The sequence below is a fragment of the Epinephelus fuscoguttatus genome, linkage group LG7, assembly GCF_011397635.1.
Source record: "Epinephelus fuscoguttatus linkage group LG7, E.fuscoguttatus.final_Chr_v1".
NCBI lineage: Eukaryota > Metazoa > Chordata > Actinopteri > Perciformes > Serranidae > Epinephelus > Epinephelus fuscoguttatus.
Genome location: NC_064758.1, coordinates 6,822,440 through 6,832,739, shown reverse-complemented (window position 1 = coordinate 6,832,739; position 10,300 = coordinate 6,822,440). Strand labels below are relative to the sequence as shown.

At 39.8% G+C, this 10,300-nt stretch overlaps 1 protein-coding gene across 1 annotated transcript; it reads right to left on the bottom strand.

Moving 5' to 3' along the window:
- Position 1: 1 nt before the first annotated feature.
- Positions 2-10,225, bottom strand: emd (emerin). The gene is made up of 7 exons (XM_049581800.1): positions 10,080-10,225; positions 9,583-9,661; positions 8,456-8,551; positions 3,726-3,760; positions 3,598-3,623; positions 2,583-2,642; positions 2-2,492 (listed from the first exon to the last, which is right to left on the bottom strand). The coding sequence occupies exons 2-7, from the start codon at positions 9,659-9,661 to the stop codon at positions 2,300-2,302; spliced, it is 489 nt and encodes a 162-aa protein (XP_049437757.1). The 5' UTR covers positions 10,080-10,225; the 3' UTR covers positions 2-2,299.
- Positions 10,226-10,300: the final 75 nt, after the last annotated feature.

The following is a 10,300-nucleotide window of genomic DNA, read 5'->3' as shown; positions in this document are numbered from 1 at the left end:
CTAGGGAGCTGGAGAGATTTTTTATTTTATCTTTTTCAAAGATTTTTCAGCACATATACACAACAGCCTTTGGTTTTTGATCCGACGTGATGTAGAGGACAGCCTCTGTTCACCAGTCAGTTTGTACTACATGACATCATCATGTGCATCTCACAAATAAGAACAAATTACATTAGAGGACAGCTGTATATAAGAAATCAAACACACAGAGCTCTGCATAGCTGGAAAACATAGTGCAACATTTCATGCAAAGAAATTAAAGCAAAGGGCGAGCGATATTCCTAATTTTCCTTACTGTCAACAAATCCCATGAAAAGACCAAAACCATGACCAGTTTCACTATGTGTTTGTCTGCATCTCAATACTCTGTCTAGTGTCTTTATCCTGGCCTGTCTGTGACTCTCAGCACTAAGCTCAGTAAAGATGGAAATCTTTAGTAGTGCATACTGCTGCAACCTTGCATTCTAAAGCTGAAACGAATAATGCATGGTCTGAGAAAACACTCAATCATTCATACTAGAACTACACATGATTAAGGGACATTATTTCAACCCTAAATGTTTAAAAGTGTATTTCTTAATATCTAAATCTATATATTCATTTATTATAAAAGCAGTCAAGTTGCAGTTACAGTTTTTATCCATGTCTGTCCAGACTCATATGTAGTCCTGACAGTAGACAATGCTTCAAATATGGAAACATACAGATTCTAGAACAACAGTGTTTCACACACATCTTCAACCTGGCAGCAGAGAAGATCTGTACAATCAGCACAGTTTTAAGGTGGACACAAAAGATTAGTGTCACCAATTTAGCATCTAACCAAATGTCTCCCCATCTGTTCCTGAGTTATGACGTTTAATAATGGTCAGAAAAGTGTTTTTGCAGACCATTATGATGTCACAGTGAAGATGTCCTTTGACCTTTTGGATATAAAATGTCATCACTATGCCATTATATCCTATCAGACATTTGTGTGAAGTTTTGTCATTATTATCGTATGAATTCTCGAGTTGTGGCCAAAAACATTTTTTGAGGTCACAGTGACCTTTGACCACCAAAATCTAATCAGTTCATTGTTGAGTCCAAGTGGACATTTGTGCAAAATCTGAATAAATTCCTTCAAAGTGTTGCTGATATATTGCATTTATGCGAAGGAGACAGGCGCACTGTCTGTCTCATTCGCATAAATGGTCTAATAGACCCCCCAATTTAATGGTTGGGGAAGAAGAAGATATATTTTATTGATCCTTGAGGGGAAATTCTTTTTTTTCCACTGTTGTCATACAGGCCTGAAATACACACACATGCACCAACAGGACCTATACATGCTTTAAATGGAGAGATGTCAGAGTGAGGGAGCTACCCATGGACAGGCACCCCGAGCAGTAGGGGGTTCAGTGCCTTGCTCAAGGGCACATCGGCAACGCCCAGGAGGGGAACTGGCGACCCTTCGGTTCCACACCTTAGTCCCTATGGATGGAGCTACTGCCGCCCCAACAAACCATCGCCCCCAAACACTGATGACCCTGAGAAATGAGATATACCAGGCTTTGGATTAGGGATGGGCAAACGATCAAAATTCATTGTTCAGTCATCAAAAAAAAAATAACGATCAATTATCGATTAATTGATAAGCGAGTATTTCAAAAGAGAGAAAACAAGAGTGCAGTGCAGATTGTCGCCTCAAGAGAGTGCAGCTGCCCCAGTTCTGAGCTTCAACCCCCCCCAGGCCAAAGAAGAAGAATGACGCGCATGTGCAGTTCACCCCTGGGTGTTTACAACCGTTGCCAACCAGGGGTTACAGGCTTCAGTTTTCAGCGAAACCTCTGTCTTTCAATGGCGTAATGTTTTGAGAGGGCTCAAGGGAAGCCGCCAAGCTTTGGAGAGCGATGAGAGCCTCTGACTGTTTATGATTTTTTGCCTGACATAGGTCCGGCAGGGGGTCTCGTAAGCATGGTGGCTCGCCGGGCCTGTAGCATTGTAATTAGGGGAACTGCGACTATCAAGCAAAATTATTTGTGATTGCTCAAAATCCTTAACAATCAATCATCGATAACCGAAAACTGATGCCCATCCCTACTTTGGATGCACAGACTGTAGTTTTTTTATCATTTCATTGAATTTGGTGACACTAAGAAATATAGAATATTAGCAGCCTTTAAAAGTTTAAGGAATGTGGTGAAACTTTGCATTGGGATGAAAAAAACAAACAAAAAAAAAAAACAGTACTATTACTGATATTAACGGAGGAGAAATGGAATGGTAAAAAACCCTGTCTTCCTAACAATAAATCTGATCACAGACTCGCAAAAGGATTTTCTTCATTGTTGATCACACGGCAGTAGGCGTAGTAGAGGACGGCTGCTATCACAGCTAACAGCAGCAGCAGCCGAATAATCTTCCAAAAGCTGCTTCCAGACTTCTTGACTGGCTCCTTGGATCGTACTGCGCTGTGATTGGCTGTTCTGTTAGTGACCTGGACAGGGGGCCTGAAGCACAGGAGGGAAGATGATATTAAGACCAGGCAAGGAGCTCATTTGCTCAAACAAACACACCATCAGTTTATACGACAGACTCACTCTGTATCTGGGTCTGACTCCTCGTCTTCCTCTGGCTCAGCATGGCCTCTTCGTTTCAGCCTGAATGGAGGACACTTTACAATTATAATTTAATTTAGCAAATAGTCAAAGCTATTTATAGACAGTGACAACACTGCTGTAAAGAGATAATGACACAATGTGCAGTATATTCCCAGTGACAAAAAGGAGCAAAGTACATTTACTCAAGCACTGTACAACATTAAGGTACTTGTACTTTACTCAGGTATTTTTAATTTATGCTTTTGAGAGGAGGGAAATTTACACGTTATATTCCAACCTTTTTTTCCAATGCAAATCAACAGGTTAAACTATTTTCTTACAATCAAGTTTCATTTTCTATCCACACTAGCAGTGTGGCTGTAGAAGTGGTGATGTCAGGTGGCTGGTCACCACTGTGGTCCAGACAGAAATATCTCAATAATTTTTCAATTAATTATCATGAAATTTGGGCAGACATTTCATGTTCCCATCAACCTCAGCTGTACTTTGTGTTTAAAGCTAACATTATGCTAAACCTCAGTCTGTAAACATTATCATTGTGAGCATGATAACATGCTGTTGGTAGCATGTTAGCACAGAGCCGCTAACCTGGCTGTAGACTCTTCAGGGAATATTTACTTAGGGTCCAGTGTGTGGGATTTTGTGTCATCTAGTGGTGAGGTTGCAAATTGCAACTGAGTTAAACTTTTCCCTCATGCCAAGTGTGCAGTAGAACTACAGTGCTTGATGCGAAAATACAGATGGCCCTATCTAGAGCCAGTGTTTGGTTTGTTTGTATTGGTCTACCACAGAAACACATGCAACATAGTGGACTCTGTGGCAGTCTTAATTTCGTTGACAAAAGCTATGTCAGCAAATTATGTCTACGTCAACGACCTTCTTCCATGACAAAAATGAGACGATGATAATAAAAAAATAGATCACTGTGAGTGTGTGTGTGTGTGTGTGTGTGTGTGTGTGTGTGTGTGTGTGTGTGTGTGAAAACTGTACTCACATGTCTGAATAAACCTCTTGTCTAACCTGTCAAAAATATAAGCAGAATAGTTTGTGAGCTTATTTACAGTCAGAGAGCAGAGGAATCTGGCACAACCACAGAGGGACGAGTGGACAATCAGGACTCACCGGACTGTGGTATGTGATGTAGGTAACCTCCTCCTCTGTAAAGAAGAAAAAAGACACAGAAGCACATGTTGAAATAAACATTTATTGACTCTGCTGTCAATATTTTTTAAGAATATCATAAGATGATGATAACAGAAAGTGTTTCCAGAGTGTTACAGTTTGTGGTTCTCATTTACATACTTGCCTGCAATTATAGCATTATGTAAGAACAGCTCTTGTTTTGTTTGTGATGTTTGATGCTTCAGAACAGACAGGGTGAGATTTCAACATTCAGAAATATGGTCGACAAAAAGGAATAAGGAAGAGGAGTGTGTTCAGGGTTATTTTGTGCCAATAAACGTACATCAGTGTGTCGCAATAAGGTAGGCTGCACCTGGTGAAAGCATGGATTCCTCCAGAGAATGAGCTGCAGCAAAAACCTCACCTATAAAGCGAAAATACTTCTCACAGGAGTGCAACCGCAGCGCACAGACAATAGAAGTTGAAGCATCGCGGGTATATTAGCATTATCAACGCGTGGAACGTGTTTCTGTTTGTAGTGGTAACTGCATCTAATGTTGTTATCCTGCTGTTTTATATTATCTGTTTACTATAACAGGCATGCACTAGCGAGAAGAGGATCTTAAACTGACATTACAGACCACTGTGACAGTCTGTGACTCCTGTTACAGTCTGTAAATCATTTCAGTTACTTTCCTCGCCCCACACTGATGCAAAAATACATTTGCCAGTAATTATCTTAAAGGCTCTCTAAGTCTTCCTAAGCTTGAAAAGTTTTTGTCACATACAGCAAACATCTCCTCACGATCCGCTACCTACATGTCCTCTGAATATGCTGTGAAAAAGTCTGGTTTCTGTAGGCAGCCCAGGCTCCGCAAATGGCAACAAAAACACTTCGCTTCTGTTCACGTTCAACAATGTTATCAAACACAATGGAGCTAGTTCGCCTTTTAGCCTCATTGTAGCCTGTAGCTCTAACTGCCTCTCTGGGCACCGCGTTCAAGTGTACATGCTTGCGTGAGACCGTGAGACATGGGCACCGCGTTCATGTGTGTGTGCTTGCTTTCGCTGGTCTTGCGCTGGCTGGTTGGTGCAGCGTGGACCAAAATGTTTTTGTTGCCATTTGCGAAGCCTGGGCTGCTTTTTCACGGCATATTCAGAGGACATGTAGCTAGCGGATCGTGAGGAGATGTTTGCTGTATGTGACAAAAACTTTTCAAGCTTAGGAAGACTTAGAGAGCCTTTAACTGCATATTACTCCAGTGATGAAATAAATCCATGTCATAACCATTTCAAGTTTTAGGTCAAGCACTTGAGAAAAAATACAGATTCTCCAGTTCAGGGAGAGGATTGTTGTGATATACAGTGATTAAATTAATATGTGTTTCAGCAACGCTTTTTAATTTGAGGTCCAGTCAGGTATCGGACAAATAGGGCTTATTATTATCATTATTAATATTATCATAACACAACAGTGATGTAGAAATTAGACTAATTTTAAAACATGCTGCTACCATCATTGTTTTTAAGAGAAGATAACTGAATACAATATTTAAATATTTCTGAGACAAGTTTTTGTTATTCATTTTTGGGTTATTTAAAAGTTATACTACTTGAGTAATATCTTTAGAATACTCAATAAATTAGTGGTTAGATTAACTTCTGTGGACTGAAGTGCCCCCAGAAGTACACTGCACACTGACTGCCGAGCCCCTCCCTCTTCTTCCAAGGAGCTGCCTCTGTGTTACTGAGACTCACCCTGGGTCTGGGTCCACAGCAGCCTGTACCTGTCATAGACATCTTCACCGAGCAGACGGGACGACTGAAGCATCCCCAGACGTATTGTATTGAGTTTTTTTTTTATATTGTTGTATGTTGACACTTGCTCTCTGCTCAGCTCACCCTATACTTAGTGGCAAAGGTGTACATTGGGGGTACATATATCATGTGGGCAGTCACAGGGTCCTTCCCAAGGAAAATTTCAGCGTCAAAAACTTCAATTGCTGCATTCTCGTGAATTTTTATGCGCCATGTTGTGTCTTTGCCTCTGCATCAATTTATAGTATGTATTTAAAGGAAAACATAAACGGTAGGCGGCGGAAAATTCAAAATACAGTATATGCAGTGAGGCTCTGGCTCTCTGTTTGTTTATTCTCTAGATTAATGTTTCTCATTAACGTTATCTTTGCTGAGTCAGCACATGTGGGCATGAGTAATCTTCTATCCTCTTTTGTGTCTTTTTTTTTTTTTTTAGAAGTAACCTCTGTAAAATGTGCATGTGGCACCTATTCATACTATATTATTATACATCATTTTAATTCATTTATGATCTCCTGGGTTTAATAGCTCATATGTGAGATTTCTGCTCATGTTCAAAACTTTCTGCACATTCAAAACATATCCCACATATCTGTGCTGTCTAAGATTCAGAGAAAACGTTGTAATATTTTGAGAAAAAGTCATAATTTCATGAGAATAAAGTTGTAGTGTAATGACAGTAGAGCCATAATATTTCAAGGAAAAAGTTTTAATATTACAAGAATAAAGTCATAGCATTTTGTAAAAGAAGTCATAATTTCACAAGGTAAAAGTCAAGATTTTATTACTGTTTAGTAAACAGTAGTAAACACATGAGAACAGGCATGTGTCAAATTAGTGTTGATGACCTTAGGTGACAGACATCAGCAATTAGCACCTGATGTTATTGTCAGAGAAAATGAAACCGGTTAGTGTACCGGATGTGTGAGTCAATACAAATGTCAGTCAGTGCGCGGTGTATTTCCAGGGACAGTCTGAGTCAGCCTCGCTCTCATGCTGCTCTCTGGGGTAAAAATCATTACAGTCATCCTGTCTGCTTAGTGAATATGCCTGCGACATATACAGGCAGCTGCAGACCCAGTCCTACGGAGAGTATGAGTGAGACCTGGGCAGCTGCCTGGAGGCTTTGCCCCATAAGGGGTATCTTATCTTCTGTGTTCTGCTTAGCCGTGGTGAATTCACAGCTCATAGCAATTAGTGATCTCGGGTGTGGGAGCCCTTCTGTGCGGAGTTTGCATGTTCTCCCCGTGTCAGCGTGGGTTCTCTCCGGGCACTCCGGCTTCCTCCCACAGTCCAAAGACATGCAGATTGGGGACTAGGTTAATTGGTAACTCTAAATTGTCCATAGGTGTGAATGTGAGTGTGAATGGTTGTCTGTCTCTATGTGTCAGCCCTGCGATAGTCTGGCGACCTGTCCAGGGTGTACCCTGCCTCTCGCCCAATGTAGCTGGGATAGGCTCCAGCCCCCCCGCGACCCTCAAGAGGATGAAGCGGTTAGAAGATGAATGAATGAATGAATTTCCAATCCATCGTTAGCGTAGTTAGCACGCATTAGCTCAGAGGACTAACTTGGATTATTTACTATTATGTGAATGTCTCTGTCACTTTGAACCTCTCGTCCAACCCAGTTAAAAAATCTGGCAGTTCAATTAAGTGTTACTAAGAGTGTACATGAAAAAAGGGAACAAATAGTTGAATGTTTATATTGAATGGCCAAATCTAATTTGACTGACTATACTGAGTCAGGTACAGCCCCACAGAAAACACTTCTGATCAGACCAATCTGACCACTGTGTGGCTTATTGTCCACACAAATGTTAAATTTCTCCATCTCCAATAAAATACAGCTCACAGCTGCTTCCACAAACTTTTCAGTGGAAAGCATCCTGGAGTAGGGAGACAGTCCCAATAAGAGCAAAGGTGTCTGTAAGCAAAGGGGGATGCAGAGACAGTGACACGGAGTTACAGGTCAGAGGAAATGCTAAAACATTCACATATGGCTCGAAGAAACATAGTCTATTATGACTTTATTCTCGAAATGTCAGATTATTCTTTTTTTTTATATTCTGTGGTGCTTAACAGACTAGAATTCTCCCTTTGGATTATCAATTTCTCTCGATAAGCTTATCACGTGCCCCCTGCATCTTACCCAAAACCTACACCTATGCTTACTAGGGGTGGGGGAAAAAATTTGATACAGCATAGTATCAATATTTTTGTGTGCCAATATTGGCAGTGCCTTGCATCATTTTTTTATAATATAAGTTATTCATATTCTAAATACAAATTGAACTTTCAGTAGCCTCTTGAATAATATAATCAGTTGCTTTTTCAGTCCACTACAAACTTTTGATGCAAAAAAACGACTAAAAAATGTCTTATTAGATAAAACAGATGTTGACAAAGTTTTCCTTTGGGGATATTATTTGCAATTGAAAACAGGGAACAAATTGCAATGTATCGCAATATATGTTATTACAGTACTCACCGTATTGCAACACGTTTAAAATCGCATTAATATTGTGTAGTATCGTTAGGTGAGGCTGTGAAGAAAAAATGCCATTCACTACAGTAAGGGGGAGGAAGGAGGTGACAGCTCGCTTTGTGGCTGCAGCATGCATAAGTGTTCTGTTATTTTCGCTTCTGCTTAATCTAATTTTGTTTAATTTATCATGTTCCCCTTTTGCCTTCATTTCCATAGATTTTTTTGTAAATAAATGCAACTTTTTTTTTTTTTTTTGCACTTACTCCTGCCCATTGACCCACTGTCTCAACAGCCCTCCAGAAGTTTCCTGGTCCCAGGCAACATCAACCCTTTATAATGGGTGAGGGTGCTACAACAACATTAAAAGACCCACAAAGGAACAGTGACACACAGCCTCTGCAGACCAGCAGACTGAAGAACATCCTACCTTCCTCTCTGTAGTAGGTCTTATCAGACGAGGGCTGCTTCTGAGCTTTCTCCATGGCTTCTTCAAGCTTCTTCTCATACAGCTTTCGAGTAGAGTCTATATTCACATAAACACATTAACAGTGCTTCAATATCCTTATCACAGTTCACAAAAACCCCCATCTTTCATCATTTAAAAAGCCTTGGTTTCATTCATTCTATTGTAATACTTATCAAATAGCTTAAAACTTCAATTAATAGCCCAGGCTTTTATTTGCTTAAATACTGAAATCAACAGGCCTATAAATGGGACAGGTGTCCTCTATATAGGACAGACCTTTAATCTCTTTCATACAAAACTGTTGCTCAGAAAAGATACAGAAATACAATCAAATTGTTTATTTAAACCAGTACCAATCTTATTTATTTAAGAATTAGGCTTCCGATAGTATATAAGTTATGAATCTTTCATTTGATCTAGCTCTGACAGACAGCTCATCAGAGAGAAGGTAAACTGCGACAGTTGAGGATTACTGCACCTGGCATATCGACACATCACTTAATCCTGTTAAAACAATACTCACAATTTGGATTAATTTTTATGAAAAACCCTCTTGATTCTTTTGATCTGAGGACCCTAACGGACTTAAGGAATAAGTATAACTTACAGGGTAATCAAGGAACGGACACATAATTTGAGGGAGCCAACAATCTGCTTTTATAAATCTGACGAACTTCTATTAAAAAAAATGAACTGCTTGGTGACCAGACCAGGTGTCTAACTCAAACAGGTGTTTACTTTTAAAAATGTGAATTGGCACTAGGCTTTTAATTGAAGTTTTAACTCATTATTAAGGTAATAAAACAGATGATTAATGAGAATATTGAGAAAAAAGACAATGGACCGAAAGGGATGCCCAAGTACAAGACAAAACAAATCAAAGGATCTAGAGCAAGTGACCATTTTTATGTTATATATATTTTCACTTTCTTAACAGGCTACACTTATTTTATTTTTATGATTACACTTTTCACTCTTACATCCACAACTATTTAAACAGGAAGTGGCAGTTATGAACCAGCAATGACATAATAAAGTAGTTAATGTGTGCACTTCATAGACTGGACATATTAGTGCAGTCCTCTTACCTACTATGGGTCCATGTTTGATGCCATACTCAGCAAGCAACTTGCTGATCTCCCCGTCACTTTTCTCACTCAAAGACATCTGTAGATAGATAGTTAGTTAGTTAGTTAGTTAGATAGATAGATAGATAGATAGATAGATAGATAGATAGGGAGGGAGAAAAGGGAGGAGACTCATACAGTACGCTGCCCGCCAGACTGCAATCCGGCAGGAAAAAGTGAAAGAAAGAAAACAACTTTGAAGTCAAACTGCAGTGGTCGGTTGAAAGTAAAAGCTAAATTTGAAAATCAAAGCCAATAATTCGACGCCAAACCCTTTGGTTCATCTTACAACATGGCTTTTGCTTTATAGCCATAATGCCTAACGTGAGTGAAGCAACACAGTCACGAAATGAAACTTCGCGGCTTTTTATTCTCGCGCGAGCAACAAACGCAAGCGATTAAAAAAAGTGAACGACAGATTTCCTGGTTGGAAGTTAAAATGAAATTATTTCACTTACCTTAGACAAAGACAAACAAGTTAAGGGTTGAAAATGTGGCAAAGATCAGGACGAGAGTGAGCAGGCTGGAGCAGCGAAGTGGGTGTAACTTCTGGCAGAGGCAAACATCCCGACGACGTACGTTAACTTGGCACACCTACGAGGTATCAAGGCGGGCTCAGTAATGTTCTGCTGGTACAGCTATTGCCTAATAAAGAAGTTAATTGTTTACATACACTGAA